This window comes from Juglans microcarpa x Juglans regia, chromosome 8S, assembly GCF_004785595.1.
Source record: "Juglans microcarpa x Juglans regia isolate MS1-56 chromosome 8S, Jm3101_v1.0, whole genome shotgun sequence".
Lineage (NCBI taxonomy): Eukaryota > Viridiplantae > Streptophyta > Magnoliopsida > Fagales > Juglandaceae > Juglans > Juglans microcarpa x Juglans regia.
Window position 1 is genome coordinate 18,283,566 of NC_054609.1, and position 23,608 is coordinate 18,307,173.

Consider the following 23,608-nt stretch of genomic DNA (forward strand, 5'->3'; position numbering starts at 1 on the left):
CATCTTATCTCATCATTACAATTTTTTTAAATTTTGACACAAAATATAACAAACAATTCAACTTTTTCAAATCTCAAAACTATTTCATCTTATTTCAATATCCAAACGATTAGTCTTCTATTGGCTTCATATATATATATATATTTATTTATTTATTTATTTACACACACACATAACATTTATAGTGATCGAGGACGTATAACTGAGGCCTTAATTAGGGACTCAATCGGACTTATTGATCGAGATCCCATATCTAACTCATGCATCAAACGTACGTACATGACTAATTGCTCGATCTGGCTCAATACTCCTTAATTTTTAATTAACGCGATGCTCTTGTAGTAAGCTAGCTAGTCATCGTGCAATTAAGAACCACGTGAATAGTAGTACTATTAATGCTGGTATTTACCTAAGGTTTTAGTCTTCTACTGGCTTCATATATATATATATATATATATATATATATAATATTTATTTATTTATTTATTTATTTACACATATTTTTATGTGTATATATATACACCAGTAGTATGGTAATGTTCAAGGACGTTTGCCTAATTTAGTTAATTAAGAATATTATCATATTTAAATTATGTTAAAACTCTAATTATTTATATAGTTTTACTTTTTTAAAAATATTTAACAAAATTTTATCATTTATCTAATGATGAAAGATTAATATTTTATAAATTAAATTTGATAATTTATTTATGATATGATATTTATATGTTAACTATCTATTTTAAATTAATTTAAATCAGTATTTAAATTTTCACCATTGGATCAAATTTGGAGACTTATGATGAAGGGTTGGATTTAAATCCCAAAAACTTTAATATTTTATAAATTAAATTTGATAATGATATGATATTTATATGTTAATTATCTATTTTAAATTAATTTAAATCAGTATTTTTATTTTTTTTTTAGAAGAGCCGGTAGCTACACACATAGCAGCCCCATCCCAAGTTTATTAAAAATTCCTCACTTGTGGCGAAGGAACACCGTGATAACATCATTAGACTAGGGGTTTACAAACTATAACGCTATAGAACTAACCCAAAGCCAATTGTCAAAACAAGGCAAAAAAAAAAACATAATAAAACTATCAAAAACAAAATCTAACAAGCCTAAACAAAACCCAACAAGATTCATAAAAATAAAAGCCTGAATGAATACAGACATGTAGAAAGAAAACTAAACCTATTTCCTTCTCAAATAAGGCAAGCCGCCCTTATCAAGTCTAATAAAACCTCTAACCTCCCTTGAAAGGTCCAACGTAGAAGAATAGATAACATTATTCCCTTTAGCACCCGACTTAGCTAGCACATTAGCAGCCGCATTGCACTCCCGATAAATGTGTCTACAAGTGAAGCGAATCTGACTCAGATAACTCATAATTTCTTCCCAAAAATCTTCTAAATACCATAAACCACACCTATTCTTTCCAATCCAATCAATAAGCAATTTTGAATCCATCTCAATCTCAATAGCATCAAAACCCATACGCCAGGCATGCCTCAAACCATAAAGTAATCCCATCACCTCTGCATGATTATTAGAACTAGAACCAATAGACGCCGAAAAACCTACACAAAACTCCCCATTATGATCACGTATTACACCTCCAACTCCTAAAGCTCCCGGGTTACCCAAAGAACAACCATCAACATTAAGTTTAAACCATCCAGGTTTTGGTTTCTCCCACCTAACAATCCTATGACCCCTCATGCGAGTGCTTGGGATAGGAAGATGCAAAGATTGTAGTAATTCTTCATCCCTTTTGCTGAGATTATTTTGAGCTTTAAATTTTAAAGCTACCCGTGATAACCAATATTTAATAGAAAACCATACCGTATCAATAGATTCAATGGTACCCTCCATCCGAGCCTTACAACACCTCCACAAATGCCAAGTGATAATAAGAGGAAGGAGACCAAAAATTTGGCCTTGGCAAGATGAACGTTTGGCTCTACGAAACCAACATGCCATCTGCTCATACCAAGTTCTACCCATCAAATTTGACATACCTAGTTGAAGGCAGGCTCGACACCATATTTGTGATGCAAACTCACCAACAGCCAGGACATGATCCTGATTCTCATAGCCACCCAAATCACAACAATCACACTTAGAGACCAAAGAAATACCCACTCTTCGCAGTCTATCATCCACAGGAAGGCAGCCATGCAAAGCTTTCCACATTAAAACCGACATTTTTTTGGGAATAAAAGCATGCCAAGCCCAATTCATCCACGGGATCATAGGTGAACGAATACGAAGGCCTTCCCAGGCACTTTTGGTTGAAAACTTGCCATCTGCCTTAGGAACCCAAATAAGAACATCTTCCCCATTTTTTAAATTGCCCAATTTTTCAAGTAATATATCAATTTTTTCCAAACCCACCAGTCTTTAGAAAAGATCAATGTTCCATCCATCTCCAGACTTACACTCCACCAGAGTTAGAGAAGGCAAATCAGTAATCTGCTGTTGATCACATAAAGGACCCTCCCCAACCCAATGATCCCTCCAAAAAGATAGATTACCATTTTTCACCCGCCACACAGAATTTGATTGCACAAAAGGAAGACTCTTCAACATCATGCGCCAAAATCGAGTTCCTTTCCGGGGATCAACTAAAGAAATATGTTCTGAACCCACATATTTAGCTAAGAAGAATTAAGACCATAAAGATTTACCTTGAAGAAGATTCCAAGCAAGCTTCATATGTAGGGAACTTTGCACTTCATGAAGGTTTCGCAAACCCACACCCCCTTACAAAACCGGTTTGCACATCACATCCCACGAACACCATTTCCTCTTTGGCTTTCCCTCCCGAACACCCCAAAAGAAAGTACTCATGAGTCTTTTAATTTTATCCAAAACCGTATTTGGTATAGACAAAATAGATAAACAGTGAATCGAAATACTTTGCAACACATGTTTGAGCAATAGAAGCCGAGCACCATTTGAAAGCAATTTTACTTTCCAACCTTCTAATCTACTACAGATTTTATTAACTAAATCATCAAAGTAGCGCGTCAACAAACGCCCAGAAATAATAGGAACCCCCAGGTAAGTGAAAGGTAATTTACCTTCAATAAAACCTGTTAGACGTAGTAGCACACGAGGCCTTGCCAACATAATTTTATTGGAGAAAATCACCGATGATTTAGCCTTGTTCACAACCTGACCTGACCAAGCTTCATAATCTTGCAAAATCTTCATAATCGCTCTCAAAGACGCTTTTCCCTCATTAGAAAATATAACAATATCATCTGCATATAATAAATAAGATACGACAGTGGAATTCCTTGGATGAAATAAAGGTTGAATTTTCCCCATCCCCATTGCAACATGAGATTTTATCAGCCGTGAAAGGATCTCTTCCACAATAATAAATAAGTATGGAGATAGAGGATCGCCTTATCGTAGCCCACGACCACCTTTGAAGAAACCCTTTGGTATGCCATTGAGAACAATAGAGAACCACAGAGTAGAGATACACAGACTGGATTAGAAAACCCAAAGGAAGCCAGTACATGGAGAAGAAAGCCCCAATCAATACTATCATACGCCTTTGTCATATCAATTTTAAGCACAACATTCCCCCCCCCCCCCAAATTGATTTATTAAGCCCACGAATCAACTCTTGAGTCAGACTAATATTCTCATAAATGCTGCGCCCTGGAATAAAGGCACCCTGTTCGAGAGAAATAATACGAGCGAGCAAGGGCGAGATGCGATTAATAAGGATTTTTGCACATACCTTATAAATAACTGAGCAAAGACTAATAGGGTGGAATTTGTCAAAACTCTCTGGATTCTCAACTTTTGGAATAAGCAAAAAAAAGGAAGCAGTGTAAAACCGAGGTAACACACCCCCTCTAAAAAACTCAGCCACTGCATCCGTCACATCATTGCTAACAAAGTGCCAGCAGCTTCGAAAAAATCCCGAGTTGAATCCATTCGACCCCAGACAACTATCCACAGGGATAGAACAAAGAGCATCATAGACCTCTTGCTACAACGGAATACGACACAATCCAATATTTTCCTCATCGGTAATAACAGGATCAACCAAACCAGCCAAGTCTAGGAGCATTGAATGCGGGCGAGCTTCCAAGAAATTGGCAAAAAAATCGACTGCACCCACATGGATATGCTCAGGAGAAGTAAGCAAAGTTCCATCCCCAAGCCTCATCTTCTTAATTAAAAACCTATTCTTCCTACTCGCAGTGCGGAAAAACCCAGCATGCGCCTCACCTTTTTGCAACCACGTCTCCTTCGCCTGTTATGCAAGGCGTGTCTCTTCCCGATCCATCCAAACCGCTAACTCCAATTGTGAAGCCAATAAATCAGACTCCACTTTTGGCGAAAAACATTCTTGCAGACTGTTTTCTAACCCCTGGACTCGTTCTTCCAATTCAGCAATATGAGCTTGTGTCTTCCCAAACACCAGCTTATTCCAGACCTTCTGAGCAGCTTTTAAACATTTGAGCTTGCTAGCCAATCTGAGAAGACCCGAACCGGTGACCTCCTTCATCCAAACCCAAGAAACAAGACCCATAAAGCCTTCATGTGAAATCCACATTTGTTGAAATTTAAAGGAAGGGAAACCGTATGGCTCTGAGCTCCTCTCCAAAGTAAGAACCATTGGAGCATGGTCTGACGTAGTACGTGCCAGGTACTGGAAGCTTGCATCAGAGAACACATCCATGCCAACCACATTTAACAAAATACAATCAAGCCGAGCCCAGCTACAAGAAAGATTGTGATGCTCGTTACACCAAGAAAACAAATTCCCAGTATATCTCAACTCAGAGTGACCACAATGGTCAATACATGCATTGAAGTCATCCATCGCAACAGGCAACCGAGGCCTACCACCACATCTCTCACCATCATGTCGGATTATGTTGAAATCACCCATGATAATCCAAGGATCGGAACAAACGAAAGCTTCTAACTGATTCCATAACCGACGTCTGTCTTGATAGTTACACTTAGCGTACACAAATGTCAAAAAAACAAGTTGCAAGTTTTCTACAATACGCACCATAACATGTTGCTCACTCATACTGTCAACAAGCAAGTTCACCTCATTTTTCCACAGAAACCAAAGTTTACCACCAGCCTCCACATTAGAACCACAATCATCAAAATGAAGCCTATTCCTCCACCACTGTAATCTAGAAACATTAAGCATTGGTTCAGCCAATACAAAAACTTTAGGACAATACCTTGTAATCAGTTTTCTTAACCTTTTCCTCGACGTGCCCAGACCACGAACATTCCAATAAATGTAAGAAGTCATTAAAGATTAAGACGAGAGGGCTTGCTCACAACCCTAGTGGATCTCCGTACTTTAAGATCTTTTTTCTTCTTAATCGGTCCCAAGACTAAACAAGAGTCTGACAAGTTATCCTTTGCGCAAGCCAACGATTGTAAGTCCTCCTTAGAATCAGTATCCGAACAAACCTGAACCTCTTCTAAAGTTTCAACATGACCTTCGCTAGGAGACATCCAAACCAACTCCTCACTCGGGGCCAATGCCCAGAGGATCCTGCTGCACAAGCACTGCCACATTAAAATTCAGAAAACCATCCTCCTGCACAACTGGTTCTGTAGAAACCATATTCCCTTTTGCACCACTTGCAATCATATTTCTCAGATCCCCCAAAGAAAAGTCCCCATTATTCTCCATACAAGCCACAGTTTCCCCATTTGCAGTCATATTTCTCGGTTCTCCCAAAGAATCGTCACTCTTATTTTCCATGCACATCACAACCTCACCACTTGCAGTCATATTTCTCGGATCTCCCAAAGGAGATTCACCATTATTCTCCATCCAAACCCCAGTTTCATTCGTTTTGCCATGCAAGTCACAATCACTCGAAACATGAATATCTACATGGGGTTTAGATTGAATAGCAGCATGTACCATAACTGTTGCCGCTGCTTCCCCATCTAGGGTTACTAGGACAGAGTTGCTAGCATCCTTCAGTTGAGTCGTAATATCCTCACAGATCTCCTCAACCACCAAATCACGAGGTTTTCAAACCCAAACCTTTTCAGATCTCCCACCATCTTTCAGAGTTTTTAAATCATGCTCCCTTCGTTGGCTATCCTTTTTGCACGTCCGCAGACTGTGACCTTGGATCATGCACTTCATACAGTATGCAGGAAGAGTTTCGTACACAATCTCTTGATGAAAACACTGCGGACTCCTTGGTGTACCAATCCATACTCCCATCAGTGGTTCTTTGGATATGTCCATCTCCACACAAACCCTAGCCCCATCCGTACGTGTAGCACAGCTTGTAGGATTATCACATTTAAGAAATCTGCCTACAGGTGCAGTGATGTTGCGGAGAAAAGACTCATGGTAAAAATTAGGGGGAAGACCCGGTAGATTTAACCACACAGGAACCCTAGCCGGTTCAGCATCTTCATGGAAATCGGTAGTCCAATGAAATACACGATAGAACGCGCCATCAATATCGCATGCATCCCTGGCAAAAGCTTTCAGAAAGTCCTCCTCTGTACTTAGTCGAATGAAGACATGTCTAGGCTTACTCGTGGCAGATACAACCGGTTGTGACTTCAAACCCCAATGGGAATGTATAAAAGATCGAATAGTGTCCAGAGAGGGCCTTTGTCGAAGAAACTTCAGCACTAAAGAAAACTTAAACAGCATCGCAGATTGATCTATTTCTTCCTTAGAAAAAAGAACACAAACCGCCCCATCCACCAACGTTGATGCACGAAATGGGATCACCACCTCTGGGATCGGTTGTGGGGAATTAGAGACCATATCAGCGAATGTACGCTGCCGCAAACCAGTTACCGAGACGCCCAGAAGGGTCTCGGCGGTAGCCATCATGCGTGTTCTAACCCTAGCAGAGTAATTCTAGAGAAAACACCACGTCAGCAAATTTGGAGACTTATGATGAAGGGTTGGATTTAAATTCAAAAAACTTTCCTTTTCCTCTCACTTTCTCTTTCTCCCTCTCTCTCCTTCCGCTCAGCCGCGTCTTCCCTCTCTCTCACGCGATCTCTTCCCTCAAGCAATCATGCGCCACCGTGCGGTGTCACCGACCACGTCACCAGCTTCCCCTCACGCCGGTGACCAAACCCTACCGTCGAAGTCCCTTGGTAGCTCATCCCTTAGCCGCACATGAGCAACCCGAAATGGGTCTCAACGCACGGGTTCTGCACCCTTGCGCCACCACGGCTCAACCCCTGCTCCACCAAGCACCACCATGGAGTTCCCCTGACGCTGTGGACCATTTCTATGGAACTCACCACCTGTAGCTCCTCCCTAGCCCTACTACGCAGCGCCTCTAGATGCACGGGTTTTTTCCCGCCACGATGGCCTAGATCCGCCGCCTATAGCCCACGACGCCACCACCAGCCTTCCACGTCACCTCTCCTGCTCCTCGATGCCCAGCCCCTCTGCCTCTCCCATTTTGTGATTTTGTAAATTTGTAAATTTTGTGATTTTGTGATTTTGTAGAATTAGGATGATTTACAGTGAGTTTGTGATCATCCTACTGTGATTTTGAGATGATTTCGGTGAGTTTGGCATTGTGTGATCTATTGTGATTTCAGTGATTTTGTGATCACTGTTTATTACTGTTCACGTATCACTATTCATTACTGTTCACGTTTATAGGCACTTTTAAGTATAAGGGGGATATATACTAGGGAACAGCCCTAGGTGTGTTAGTCCTGAGATCCACCTGACATAATGATTTAGATAAAAAAAATAAAAAATAAAAAAGTAAAAAAGTCAGTAGCTTATTTGTCTAGGAAAAGAAAATACAAGGTTAAAGAAAGACAAAAAGTCAAGATTAAAAAAAAAAATCTAAATTTCAGTAAAGTATCTATCATCGGGGCTACTAAGGGTCTTTTCGTAAAACATGATCCTTCATTAAATTCTACAGGGGAGCTACACGTCAAATAGTTAAGGGTCTTAAGGACCTTTTGGTAAAATAGGATCATTCATTAAATTTTACAATGAAGTTACACGTCAAATTGTCAAAGGTTTTAAGGACTTTTTGGTGAAACAGAACTTAATAGAAAAACAAGAAAAGTTAACAGAAAAATAACAAAAATTATTATTCACAATTAGATAGTCACTTATTATAATAGAGTAGATATATATATTTATTTATATGTATGTATACACAACATGATTTACTTATCATGGCTCTTAATCCACGTATACGTACGTAAATGATCAATTGCCATGGGAATATATACGCTCTGCTGCTGTTCTTAATTAATTTAAGGCCTAACAAATCACATATAGTTGCATTTGCCGTATTGGCCAATTGTGTAATTAGTTAATTCACAAAAATAAGTATTTTAGTCACAAACAGATCTTATGAAAATAAATTTTACAAATTGACGTGACATGAGTCGATATAATTATACATTATATTATAAAGTTACTTTTATTCTACGTATCATTGACCGCGTGATCGGGACTTATTCTTCGGATATACATCCTTGTAGCTCAAACAATGCAACATATCATATGGATTACAAGCATACTGCACACCAATTTGTAAAAAATAATTTTTCAGAATTCTTCCATCCGGACTGTAGCCATTAAAATAACATTAATTATTGGTGAGGCCAAGCTGATCTGGGCTTCAAAATCTAGACCAATATACGTAGTCCCAGACTCCAGCAAGATCATGTAAGCCGGTGTATGGATACGGCCTGTATTGCAGCTTGAAGGTAAGGAGAGAGGAACATTAATTAATTAGCAGTTGGAACAAAGCCCAAGTGACTCTCATATGTGACCCATATTTCTTTAATTCGGAACAAAATCCACATCCCAGAAAACTAAAAAATAAAACAAAAACAAAAGTAGATGATCAAGTTGGAGTGAATGGAGAGAAAACCGTTACAGATATAAAAAGATTATATTAAAATAAATTTACAAATTAACATGATTTAATGTGATCTGTTAGATAGTAAGTTTACAATCTGACGCACTACATCAAACCACATCAGTTTATAAATTTATTTTTATGTAATCTCTTTATAACTAAAATATTTCTTGAATAGAAAATACCATACTATCGAACGGTCTCAAATTCAATTTGAACTAGAAATTTATGGTCAAATTAGGTGCAATCCTATCACAATTGTATAAAACCTTCCGTCACGAATATTATTTGAACTCTTATCATAACATTCGAATGTAAAATACAATATTACTTATGTTTGAACTATTCTCTCTTTTGAGACGTTATATATGTTTTGTCTCAAAAATTATAGTTCAAATGGATAAAAAATTGCTTCTATATTTTGGAATAAAATTTAAATTTGGTCTCAAATAACTACTATTAGAGACGAAATTTATTTCGTACTTGAAAAGTAAAATTTATTGTCGTGGAATAGAGAGGAGGACGCAGCAGCTTTAATTTGTTTGTTTATATATATATATATATATGTGGAAGCAGTTTTTACAATTTATTTCAATTTATCTCATCTAATAATTACGATTTTTTTAAATTTTATATAAAATAAAATAAAAAATTCAATATTTTTAAATTTTAAAACAAAAATAATATTAAAAAAATATATTCTAATAATATTTTATTCAACTTTTATCTGAACTCAACTCTTCTTATCTAAAAAAATAAACGAGATTTTTTGAGCCTTAAGTTGCCATGAGTTTGAGCTTTCTTCAGGGCATAAATACAGGGTCTTTAAGATGATAATTTTCTTTTTAATAATGTTACGTACAGTTATGGAATTCGCAAATAACGTATAATTATTTTAAAAAAAAATAAATTTTATTATTAAAAATTTAATTTTTTTTATATAAATTTTGTATTTATTTATTTTTTTAAAATAATTATATAACGATGGCTTATCATCATCATTATTATTATTATTATTATTATTATTATTTTTTTTTTTTTTTTTTTTTTAGAACAGACAAATCTTGCATGGGTTAAAGCAAGTACAGGAAAGTTTTCAGGCTCTGATCACTGAACAATATAGTCATGCTCTTTACAGCTGGGATCAGTATGGGGACCTTTTTCATATATACGATTGTGTGGGTGTGCGCGCGGGGAGAGAGAAAGGTTAGGTATAAATTTTAGGTACGCAATGTGCAAATCTTCTGTAAATAAATGCATTCACAAATAAATGATATTTTTTTTTTATACTTTTCTTTTAAAGAGCATGAATAAAGAGTAATACTACGTATAATTTTTAAATTTTTTATTTTTAATTTTGTATTATAAGTCTAGTTAATTTTATCTTTAAATTTTTTTAAAATTATAATAATATCTTTATCAAAATGATATTTTTTTCTATTTAATAAAATACTTACACATACAATCTCTAAATAGAGACTGTAAATAAAATTTCTCATATACAAAATATGTCATCACTATTACAAATGCACCTAATTTACCATAGCTCAATTCTCACCTTCCCCATATTTGAATAATTAATTTCACTCGTCATCTTTTTTTTTATTTTTCTTTTATCATCTTATAATATAATATAAAATAATAAATTTATAAGTAAAATATAATAAATAGTCTCTAATTCTCTAATATCACGTTATAAAATGTTAAGAGGATAATGAGTAACATTAGTCTTATTTAAGACCGTACGAATTCGAAGTGGAGCCTAATACTGCAACACGCTAGGATCCATCAGTTAATAATTACGTGGCAAAATCACATTGGTCATAGCTAGAAATTCACTTTGTCTTGTGACTTTTCTGTTATGGTTCCACTAATTGATTAACACGTATCCGAACTCATCCGTAATGCATACAGAAGGTAAAATCTGGTTCACACGGTCCTCATTGTGTATAAATAGAAAAGATGTCTCGAAATCTTGAAGAAGACGATCGATCAACTGGATCGCAGGAGAAGGTATTATAGAGGAGATTTCCGGCGAGGCGCTCGAAATCAAACCACCGGAGAAGATGAGCAGCCATCGCCGGAGCAGCGACAAGAGCTCTGACCGAGTCACGAAGGACAACGAGAAGATCGTAAAAAAGATGGAGATCGTGGAGAAGAAGAAGACGAAGACGAAGACGCTGCAGCGATTTGATCGGCGATTGGTGAAGTACCAGGATTTGCCGGAGTATATGAAGGACAACGAGTACGTATTGGACTATTACCGGTGCGAGTGGCCTGTGAAGCACGCGCTGCTGAGCGTCTTTGCTTGGCACAACGAAACGCTCAACATCTGGACGTGAGATAGACTCCAATTCTCATATTCTCATACCCACATAGATGCATACGTATATGTAGATACATACGTGTTTGTTACGCACACACGTGTGTGTTGGATATATGTTTGTGTGCAGGCATTTAGGGGGATTCCTAATATTTGCCGGATTGACGGTGATGAGCTTGATGGAGAAGCCGGATATAGGAGGCGGCCTGCTTGGGAGTTGGTCCAGGTAAGAGAGCGAGAGAGCGAGAGAGAGAGAGAGAGAGAACATGCCTTTTCATTCGGAAGTTTGTTTGTTTCGTTTCGTTTCGTTTTGGTATTCAATCAATTGCATGTTGATCACGTTGTGTGTGTGGGGACCAGGGCCCCAGTTCCAGGGACGTTGATGAACGTCTCCGATAATCTAATCCCGGTGAGTTCTATTTTCTCTCCTGCTTTTTTTATTTATTTAAGATTTATAAAGGGTATTTGAGTGTTTTTAATCGAAAGTGGGTCGCACGTTCACGCAAAACAGTGGATTCTATAGTACTATACTGGAGTAAGTGGGGTCTACGCCATGTGATATAGGCGATGTTTGATAGCCGCTTTTGGAGTAGTTGAACGGTGGTGATTAAAAGGTAAAGAATGTGGGGCCATCTGAAGTGGACAGCCATCTGACGTGGCTGTGGGGTTTTTGGTGTATCAGACTTTGTCCTTGACGTGACTTCTTTCAGGGAATATCATGACGACATCTACAGCGTGAAACCTATAAAAGTTGTCCATTTTATAACTCTTTTGGTGATTACAATTTTTTAAAGATCACAATACGTTTTTATCTTCAGTGCCATATAATTCTACTAATACAATCGTTTTATACTCGTCACTAAAAGATTTTGGGGGAATAAACCACTTAAAAGATCACTTTTTTAGACAGATCACACTTGGTATACTATTAAGTTAATAGTATTAAACATTTTTTTCCCAAGCTCTGTTGGCACAGACGTTTTGATTTAGAAATGTTATAAATTTTTTCCTCGTAAATGCAAAAATAAGCTATATGGAGTGTGAGTTATTGGAAAAAAATTGGTTGTAAGCGGTTTTGCGCACCAATACGCATACTAATATTAAGGTGAAAATGTAAACTTTAATAAAATTGTGCAGATTTGAAAATAAATATTTAACAAAATAGTATACGTTAACATTAATGTACAGGTCTACGAATTCACTTATGGGAAGAAAAGCTCTGAGTTATTTTACTGATTGATTATTGTACTGGACGTACAAAGTTTAAGAGTATTAAGAGTAGAAAGAGGTGTTATGCTTTTGCCTTTTTGCAGGACTCGCATTTGAGACACATTTCAGAGCCATCTGTTCTGCATCCATATAAAGAGGACGGTTCTTCAAAGACTATTCCGAAATGGCCTTGGTTTGTTTTCTTAGCAGGAGCTATGGGCTGCTTGATTTCCAGCTCTCTTTCACATCTTCTTGCTTGCCACTCAAAACGCTTCAACCTTTTCTTCTGGCGCCTAGATTATGCTGGCATTTCCCTTATGATAGTCTGTTCCTTCTTTGCTCCCATTTACTATGCCTTCTCCTGCAACCCCTATTCTCGTTTCTTCTATCTTACATCCATATCTGTACTGGGAATCCTTGCAATTATTACCCTGCTCGCACCTGCTCTCTCTACTTCTCGTTTCCGTTCCTTCAGGGCCTCCCTATTCCTTTGCATGGGCTTCTCGGGAGTAATTCCAGCAGCTCATGCTTTTGCTCTCTACTGGGGCCATCCACATATATTTGTTGCCCTAGGGTATGAGCTTGTTATGGCTGTTTTGTATGCTGCAGGAGCAGGGTTCTATGTTAGTCGGATACCGGAGCGATGGAAGCCTGGTGCATTTGATATTGCAGGGCACAGCCACCAGATCTTCCACATCTTTGTCGTTCTTGGGGCACTTGCACACAGCGCCGCCACTCTTGTTATTTTGGATTTTCGTCGGGGATCGCCCATCTGTGTGTATTGACCATTCCACTCTGGCTGTCTATTGTTGGACTTACATGGTTTTAGTTGAAAAGGAGAGCAGTTCATGACGTTGTAATTGTGTCATCTCAGAAATGTATCTAAAACTTGTTTAGACTCTGTTGTGCTTCCTCTGCATGCCTAACTTGACTCAAAATGAATGATTATTCTCTCTCGTTAATGAAGATCCAAACTGTACGAATGTAAACATTGACTTGGCCTTCCATGATTCTCTGTATCTTATCACCTTTGTTATCTCACAACAATACAAAAGTCATGATCCTTTTTCTAGTTGTAACCTTAACAGTCTCAGGCTCACTGTCAGTTTTCCTTGCCACAATAGTGTCATCAGCCATGGAGTCTGTACTGTGGTATTTTCATCAATTTCTGGATGATTGTTCTCATCTTTTACAGCTTGATCTTTCTCAAGTGTTTGCTCAATTGGTGCCTTTTCAACAATAATGTCAACAATATTGACAACTGGTGGTGATTCTACTGAACTAATTGAAGATACTGGAAAACCATTTTGAGTCAACTGAATACCATTCGGTGATGCTGGGTATCCATTTTGTGACATTGGAGCACCGCTTGTGGACAATGGAAAACCATTTGGAGATACTGGATAGCCACTCAGCTGCATGTGGGTTCATTATTCTAGGGGGGCTGAAGTGATTTCCATCTCCATTTTGTTCACCATTGTGATAGCCAGGATAGATTTATTGTTAGGAATTTGAACCTACCAAATTCACTCCAGGATTTATTTTTTGGTGAAATATGAAGAAAACTAGAGAAATAATAACAACACAAGAATTTACGTGAAAACTCCCAAAAATAGGAGAAAAACCACCAGACCCAGAGAAGAAAATACACTATGTGAAAAATTATTATAATCACACAATTTTTCTCCTCACCCCAAATGACACCCACAAAGCTTTCCCACTAGTAAAATTTTAACTCTCACCTCTTTCCTTTTTACAAGAAAAAGCTAATAGAGAACTTTTCTTAGAGTCACAAATTACTAATTAAGCTTATGACTTGATGTGTTTAACTAGGAGGCTAAACCTCCCTTTTATAGGCCATGGGGCCTCCTCCTTATTTTTCTCTCACCGATGTCGGACTCCAAAGGAGCATAAACCCAACAATCTCCACCTTGCGACTTTGGTCGATCCCACAGCCACGCTCCACCGCAATGAAGATCTTCATAACTTCTACTATCATGCTCCACCATAAAAGCATAACCACTCAGAATAAACTAATTCCAAGCATTTCAATTTCGGCCCATGTCGAAAATAACCTTGCTGAAAAATTATGGTGCAACTTCCACATTTGGCTTTCCTGGAAGTTCATCAGCCATCGACATAAATTTTCATCACACACCCTGCATTAATGCCAAACCAATGCATGTGTACAAACTTGTGGACCCACTAACATTAACACATCCTCTATCATGGCAACTTTAGGAATTAGCGGCATGTCATGAGGATGTACATGTCCCTTTAACAGACATCGTCTTCCATGGAGAGAGACACAACGTTAGTTTCATTACCAGTATCTCCATTTACTGACTTGGAGCCACTTGTTGAACCTGCTCCTCTTCTTGGACAATTTTTCTTGACGTGCACAGATTGTCCACACCCCCAGCAGATTACTTTCATCTTCATGGAGTTCTTCCTCTTCCCATTACCAGCTACTACCAATGCTAAGTTTCCAGGTAAACCATTTCTTCTACCACCTAGTCTTCTCTCTTCAGAAAAGAGTTTACTAGTAACTTCTGAAAAAATTATTTTCTCCTTCCCATGTATCAAAATAGGCTTCATATGCTCATAGGAAGATGGAAGAGACCAGATGAGCCTCAAGGCTTAATCCTCATCATCAATTTTAACTCCAATAGATTCTAGCTCAGAGACAATGCCATTGAGAACACTTAAATGATCTGAAATAGTCGTACCTTCACTCATCTGCAGTGTATGAAACTGCTCCTTCAGGTACACCCGATTTGAGACGCCCTTTGTTTGATACAATTTTTCGAGCTTTTCCCAGAGTTCTTTTGCCGTAGATATTCCATGAATATTTACAAGAACATTCTTGGCCAAGCACAGATGTATCGCACTTGCTGCTCTCAAATTCAGATCCTCCCAATCTTCATCGCTCATTACAGATCTGCTCTTTGTTTCATCAGTCACGCTAGTATCACTGCTGACTTCAGGGATTGGTATGCCCTTCAACGCCTTGTGTAATCCTGATTGAATAAAAATATCCTTGACTTGAACTTGCCACAAGCCAAAATTGATTCTCCCATCAAATTTCTCCACCTCATATCTGATAGAATTTGAAGCCTTACTTCCTGACATTGCCTCGATGAATTTTACTGTAGAAATGAATGGTACTCACTAAGTAAGTTCCCAGGAAAGATTATTCTTGCCTAGACAGAACTTCAAGGTTCCCAGGAAAGATTGGAGGGTCACACTGGACCACTTAAATACCAATCTCCTAGACAGAACCTCCTTAGACTGTACGTATCCACACTACCACACCAAAGCTCCACCCACCAAAAAGAACCTAGTGGCTCTGATACCACTTGTTAGAAATTTGAACCTACCAAATTCACCCCAGGATCTACTTTTTGGTGAAATATGAAGAAAACCAGAGAAATAATAACAACACAAGAATTTACGTGGAAACTCTCAAAAATAGGAGAAAAACCACCAGACCCAGAGAAGAAAATACACTATGTGAAAAATTATTACAATCACACAATTTTTCTCCTCACCCCAAATGACACCCACAAAGATTTCCCACTAGTAAAACTTTAACTCTCACCTCTTTCCTTTTTACAAGAAAAAGTTAATAGATGACTTTTCTTAGAGTCACAAGTTACTAATTAAGCTTATAACTTGATGTGTTTAACTAGGAGGCTAAACCTCCCTTTTATAGGCCATGGGGCCTCCTCTTTATTTTTCCCTCACCGATGTGGGACTCCAAAGGAGCATAAACCCAACATTTATTACGTGCAACCCAATTTCCTGATCTATTGTAGCCACCATATTGCCTTGGACCATATGGAACCCTAGCTGTTGCTGCCTGATGAGGAAACCTACACACAGGATTTACTGACAGCAAGGGAGGAATATTAACAGGTCGGGGGTAGAATCTTTGAATCTCTCTGCCACATTTTCTTCAAAAATGGAGCATCTTTATCAGGCAAAATAGTGTGTTTTCAAGTAAAGCAGATTCTGAAACAGGGGAAGTAGTGGGGGCAACCATCTAGCACCACTGTTCCCAACACTTTCAATTTTCAAAGTACTCGTGCTCGAATCCAATACAACATTTTCATCATCCACATCCTTTGACTGTTGTCAGTTTACCAAAAGTGACCTCAGTACATCCTTGACTGTTGTCATTTTCAACTTAATACTGAAACTTATAGTCTTAACAAATTTCTCCAAGCCAACTTGATAGGCTTCCTAGTTCAAAGAAATGCAGCTTGTTCTGGAATCCTGGCAAACACAACTATTAATAAAGTTCGACTAGAAGTGTGAGTCGTGACCAGGGGCAGAGCATTGTAAGAGCCTTGAAGGGGCCAGGTTTTAAAAACTCTTGTGTGTCTGTGTGTGTACTCAATAAACTCCCTTCACTTTATGAACTAATTGAGGAGTGTCAATTCCCCCCACCAAAAAATTGAATTTCTAGCTCTGCCTTGGGGACTTGCTTCTGATCAAGCATTCAACCATGACAAAAGATCTCTGTTAACTAGTCAGTTTAACTGATATGGATACTATCCACAGAGAAGCAAAATCTTTGGACATTTGATGAGGAGATAGGATGCATATTGACTGACTTATGACCGGTTTGGATAGTGAGATGAGATGGTTTTAGATGAAAGTTGAAAGTTGAATAAAATATTGTTAGAATCTTATTTTTGAATATTATTATTGTTTTGAGATTTGAAAAAATTGAATTGTTTATTATATTTTGTGTGGAAAGTTGAAAAAATTGTAATGATAAGATGAGATAAAACCGTTTTTATATCTAAACGAGAGCTTAATGTAATCCTCTGGAGAGTTTACCAATAGATGAAAGATAATTAGTTTGACAATATAGACTGACGAAGAGACCTGATCAAATTACGTTAGTTTGTAAAGTAGTTTTTTTTGTAGATCAAATGTTTATCTTCGACGCATCTGGTTTTGGGGTACCATGACGTGCAGCTTCCTGCTTCTCCAAAGCCTTGGACTCTTGTGTATTTGAGCCATGCAGCCGCATCCTAAACAATTCCATTGCACAAAAGTACGGGGAATAATGATCATTACATAAATTGAGAGCCAAAATCAAATGCCAAATGTAACACTACATGCATGTGTTCGTAGATCCACAGACCCAAGTTTGGCCTGCATGAAATCTGTAGGGTAGTTTGTTGATGTTGAACACTAAGAGCATTTACATTAGACTTTATGTTAAAATTTATGAAATCTGTAGGGTAGTTTGATAAATTTATGTTTAAAATCACTGTATTGGATTCACCAAATACTAAAATCTGAAACTTTGAGTTATAGTACATTTCAATTCATTTTCAAATTTGAAGACTTACTATTCACACTCTATAACCATTATTTTATTTACTTAAATTATTGTTTCCCAATTTTGAGCCACAATATATTTAAGTTGGGAAACAATAATTTAAGTATCAAATTAAATCATTAATTAACATATAGTTAATGTAATTGTAAAATATGAAAAAAAAAATTAAAAATATTATTATTAAAAAAAATATTAATGATTAATCCAATGTAGGGTTATAGATATAGAGGTTTTGAATTTATGAAAAATATATACTTTTCATCAAATTTTGAAAATAAAAATAATGAATCCAATGTTAATGGTCTAAGTGGTGTATGTATGCCTCCATCAAAGAGATCAAAGCCATTACTATTGCATGATAGCTGGTAGCAGTCTGGATAATCACACTCTACGACTGTATATAGCATTACTCCATGATAAAAAAAACTAATTTTTTAATAATAGACCTCACTATCTTTCAAAAAAATTACACGATACTTGTGTATTCTATTACTATATTTAGCATTACTCGAATGATAGTGCAACGCTTATACATTCTATGACTATAAATACTATTTCTCTTATTATTAAACGTGCAAAACAAGTTGTCAACTACTTATTTCCAACAAAATTAAAACGTGTATATGTTTAATATATATATATAATAAATCAGTATCTAAGACTATATATATATATATATATATAATACACACACACACAAGGTTGCCGGTATCCAATAAATTAATTTCATGACACAAGACCCATGCTTGTAATCTTGTATATTTTCCACATATATTTGAGTATTTAGACTACCAATATAATATTTAACTTATCAAGAAGTTAGAACTAGACGTAAATCAATGTTTCTTGTTGCAATTCACATCTCCATAGTGCAAAATAAAACCAAAATATGTAAGTTTGTTTGTTTGTTTTTCATCTTTATATATTTTTAGTGTTGAAGTAATTTATTATTTTTAGATGATACGTGGCAATGCCGCATCAGTGATGTCGTGTCATTTTGACAGTTTTTTTAATGATTTTTAAATGGAGAGATTGATTTGATAAAGATAAAACTTTGAAGAGTATAGCCCGTTTGGATATTGAGATAATCTCATCTTAATTAATCTCATTTTAATATCTGAACATATTTTAAATATAAATAATTTTAAATTTTAAATATTAACTTTTTCATCTACTTATTACCTAACAATGTTTTACCAAACTTTCAAACAAAGTAAATTTTAAAAAAATTTTAAAAAAATTATATTCTAACAATATTTTTATTTAATTTTTTTTTAATATTTTTAAAAATTTCATGAAATATATTAATTTAAAATATTTTATTATTATCTATAAATCATTTTATTGCTATTTATACTATTTTTTTTTTTCATCTCATCGCTTTAAAATTTAGAGATTAATCTATACATAGAATTTGGGCTAAAATAATATTTAAAAAAGAAAAGAAAAAATAAAAACATTTGGGCGTGATCTTAGCGAGAGCATCAGACACCATGAACTCACTTGCACTGTCCTCCACCGCAGATTCGAAGAAAGATTGAGGTACCCAAAGCTTTATCCACGAGAAAATCCACCGCACACCTCACTGCAGCAGCTTCTTCTTCTCCTTCGTCTTCTGCTCCAAATGCTTGAAGCGGAGCAATAGGTTCGAACGAAAATGGCTTGCGCAACGTTAACGGTGTCGTTGGGTTTCAAAGCCCTTCCCACATTATGTCCTCCTTCTGCTCGGGCCCCTCGCAGCCTCTCTGTCCAACTCGCTCCGTTCAACCAGCTGATTTCGCTCCGACTCAGTTCCTCGCGTAGCGTTTCTGGGTTCGGCTGGGTTCTTCCTCAGAAGCTCTGCACAATCGCTCCCCTCCCTCAGAGGCTTCGCTCTCTCACTGTTGTCGCTGCCAAAGGCTACAAAATGAAGACCCACAAGGTCTCCCTCCGCTCTCTCTCTCTCTCTCTCTCTCTCAATTTTAGTTCCGTCCCGTTTGGTTGCTTAGAAAACTCGGGAGAATTAAAAAGACGAATTTTTTTCGAACTGATATATTCAATTATGAGGTTAGACATGAGTCCTACAAATTTAGTCTCAAATACCCACAAATCCAGTATAAAAAAACACATGGTGCCAACTAGATTTTAAAATGCCGTGGAATTTTCAGTTCCTAAGGAAATTCAGTTCTGGGTGGATGGTGATTAAATCCAGCCCGCGGTTCAAACTTTTGGGCTGCTTTCTCTTTCCGACATATTCTCAGCCTTCAAATTAGCTTCCTAATTGATAATTTTTTGCTGAAGTTTTTGCTAATAGGCTTCAGCAAAGCGATTCAGGGTGACGGGTAGAGGAAAAATAGTTCGGAGGGGAGCTGGAAAGCAACATTTGCTGTATAAGAAGAACTCCAAGAGGAAATTACGACTGTCCAAAATGGTGCGCTTTTTTACGACGTATCTCTATATTTATGAGAAGAAAAAAAAAGGGATCTTAAATCCTTATGGGGGTTCTTGAGGAACATCATGTCCGTCCATCGATTATATAAATTATCTTGCTTCTATTTTTTTGACAATATTTTTTGGTGCTAAATTTGATGTAGAATTCTCTTTTCATAATTCACGCTCAAGGTCTATCTTTTTCAGCATGTGTTGCACATCTATATACAATGGACGCAAATTAAATTACATGTTAGGAAAATTGATGGAATATTTCCATGTTTTTCTGGTGAACACGATTTGTAGAGGCTTGAGATATTTCCTTTGTATTGCTGTTAGGGAAGATAAAGAGGTTTCGGGGCTCATTAAAACCCCAAGCTTGATACTCAGTTTCAAACATAGAAACTTGGGCGAGGAGTGGTCTGTGGTCTTCAAGTGTCGAGAGTAAATATTTTCCTGAGCTTGCTTTAAAAACCAGTTTGTTGAGGGATAAGGAGGAAATAGTAAGTGGTGTTTGCTTGGCATAAAGGGCCTGTTATCTGTTCTTTTTCCCTATCCTCTATCATTGTCTGATTGTCTGTCCGTTTATACTGAAGTTTTGTGTATTTCCGACTTTATTTTCTGCCAAAATTGGGTTCTTTGTGCCTCATTTGTTTTCGCAGATGAGATGAGATGAGATGAATTAAGATAAAAGTTTAAAGTTGAATAAAATATTGTTAGAATATATTTTTTTAATATTATTTTTATTTTGAAATTTGAAAAAGTTGAATTGTTTATTTTATTTTGTGTGAGAATTTGGAAAAGTTGTAATGAGTAGATGAGATGAGATGAGAATAGTTGTGAAAACAAACGAGACCTTAAGTTCAAATAATCATCACATTTGTATAATATTGTGGTATCATGTGATTTTCACTCAGGTGAGATTATGAATTACCTCTTATTTTATTGCCTTCTTGTTTTTGTTATTTGCTGATTTTGGTTTGTTTACTGCACGTTATGTGGAGTTTCTTAGGTGAGCCTTTGTTAGGTGACTTCTTTCGGAGTTATAAGCATATTATGGTGTTCAGTCCAGAAGCTCCAATAGTGTTTTTTTTTTTTTTTTTTGGGGGGGGGGGGGGGGGGGGGGGGGGGGGGGGGGGGGGTTAAAGGAGGAGCTTGAGGACTTTAGAGGAAATTAAAAGTTATCGTCATATTGAGTGGTTTTCTACCCTGTTTCCATAAGAAAGATCTAAAGATAACATTGAGCTAAAATGATTTATCGGTAGCTTTTTTTGTTGGAGGCCACCTGTTCCTGTTGAAATTGATGAATTACTTTAGTATGCAACTTTGCATTTAGGGTCTGTTCTCTATCCTGCTCAGTTTTGGAATTTGTAAATTATTCTCAGCATAGAAAGTTTGCCCCTTTAGAAGTCTGCATTTTATCTACTTTTTTTGTTGAAACCTGACCGTTTGATGGGCAGAACTGGGCATGATTATAACAATTACATCTACTTATCAAAAAATTATCTTAACAATTACATCTTAAAGGATTGGATGGATTACCAAAAAAAGGTAGTTGTTTGAGGGGTAACTTTGGTGGTCTTTTGCAAGAAGAGTTGTAGTTTGAGAGGTTAAAGTGTAATTTTTCAAACGTAAAAAAAAAAATGCAAAAGGGTAAGATAGTATCCAAATCATCCCTGCCAAGATCTTACCTAAGTGGGACTACAACTGAGTGATGATCGTAAGGGATTATGAAAGAGTGAGATCTGAAAGATTTTAATGAAAATAGACTAGAAGTGGGCAAGAGGTACTATGACATGTTTTTTGTGTTCAATATTCCATTTCAATTCCTAGTTGGTTTCTGACATGGATTCTCACAGTAATGGATAAGTAGAACATGCTAGATTAAACTTCTTTTTGAAAGAAAACTTGCCTTAATGTCTTAACTTTTGAAGAATGGATCTTGATATTATGTTTGGCTTGGAATGAAATGACTGTATATTGAATGATTTCATAACTGTTTACTTACCAGTAGTTAGTTACTTTTTCTTTCACATGTAGTAATGTTATTATCTCAGCTTTAAAATTACTGTGTCAATTCCGGTATGACATTGCTTTCTTACAATTCTTTGGTTTATTGTCATGCACAGCATGCAGTCAGCCGGAGTGACTATGATAACGTGATTGGTGCCTTGCCGTATCTGAAAGTAGATAGAAATGCAAAGTAGACATGATGTAACATCCATCTTATGAGTCACTCTCACACCCATCTGGTCTGTAAATTGTTGATCATTTACTCAGATTTATGAAAAAGGCAAGTGAAATTGTATCCTTCCATGCTTATCTAGGACAATTGGTTTTCCATTCCATGGAATTGCTATCTAGTCATAATCAAATTGAAGTTTCTCCGCCATTCGTAACCCTCACAGTTTGCAGTACTTGTAACAGAATTTGCTAGAGAATGATGGTTCTTTTTTAGTCGCATTCAAATGCTAGTTGGAAATTTTCTCTGAACAAAAAGCATGTATACATGTGACCAAATGACTTATTGATCCTCCATCACTTTATAGCTCTGGAGAGGGAGAGGGAGATAGAGGAGGCAGGCGGCGGTTGTACTCTCGGAAATGGAGATGGAGGGGAGAGGAGAGCTTATCTCTCTAAAACTTCCCTGTTTTTGCCTTCTCCAAAGTGTTATTTGTGAAGTTATTTTTTACTCAATTGGGAAAGTATGACTATGTATCAAAAGCACTAGAACTAATTCTCTGTATCATTATGTGTTTTATTTATTTTTAATGAAATTGAATGCAAATAAATATATTAATCAATTGGTAAAGAAGTTATTTGGTCTCATATTAGGAGCAATAAATAGTCTCATGACACAATAGATTGGAGGTTGGAGGGATATGAATAGAGGAGGATATTGTTGTGTAAAGAAACGAATTTGAAAAAGAAAACAAAAAGGGTTTGGGGCAGGGGGTATTGGGTCATACACCAAACACAAGTGAGGTGTGTTCAGTTTAACGAAAATATTTTAATTACAAAGAGATTACACAAAAGTAAACTCATAAATTGATGTGGTTTGATTTGGTACGTCAGATTGTAAAGTTACTTTTATTATAAAGTAGATTTAACAAATTTATTTTGTATAATCTTTTTGTATCTATAGTCTTAAAGTTGGTGTAATTTTCAAAATTTTCCATGAAAAAATTAGAAAAAAAATGATATATACTCTTATCTTACTACATGATGTGACATTATTATAAAAAACAAGAATCGACCGTTGATGGACAATATCACATCAATAAATTGGAATGAAAAGAGCTTGAGATAGAGTATTAACACAACCCAAAAAATAAAGTTATTCTGTTCACATCACAGGTTCATTGAGGCCAACATGTTCTAAAAAGTCTTCTTTCTTAACAA

General features: G+C 36.6%; 2 protein-coding genes across 2 annotated transcripts; both read left to right on the forward strand.

The window, feature by feature from the left end:
* The first annotated feature begins 10,842 nt into the window (after positions 1-10,842).
* LOC121243918 (heptahelical transmembrane protein 2-like) lies at positions 10,843-13,404 on the forward strand. Its single transcript, XM_041141978.1, has 4 exons — positions 10,843-11,244; positions 11,360-11,455; positions 11,590-11,638; positions 12,543-13,404. The coding sequence occupies exons 1-4, from the start codon at positions 10,973-10,975 to the stop codon at positions 13,221-13,223; spliced, it is 1,098 nt and encodes a 365-aa protein (XP_040997912.1). The 5' UTR covers positions 10,843-10,972; the 3' UTR covers positions 13,224-13,404.
* Positions 13,405-19,274: 5,870 nt separating this feature from the next.
* On the forward strand, positions 19,275-22,667 carry LOC121243921 (50S ribosomal protein L35, chloroplastic-like). The gene is made up of 3 exons (XM_041141982.1): positions 19,275-19,718; positions 20,091-20,207; positions 22,336-22,667. The coding sequence occupies exons 1-3, from the start codon at positions 19,455-19,457 to the stop codon at positions 22,411-22,413; spliced, it is 459 nt and encodes a 152-aa protein (XP_040997916.1). The 5' UTR covers positions 19,275-19,454; the 3' UTR covers positions 22,414-22,667.
* Positions 22,668-23,608: the final 941 nt, after the last annotated feature.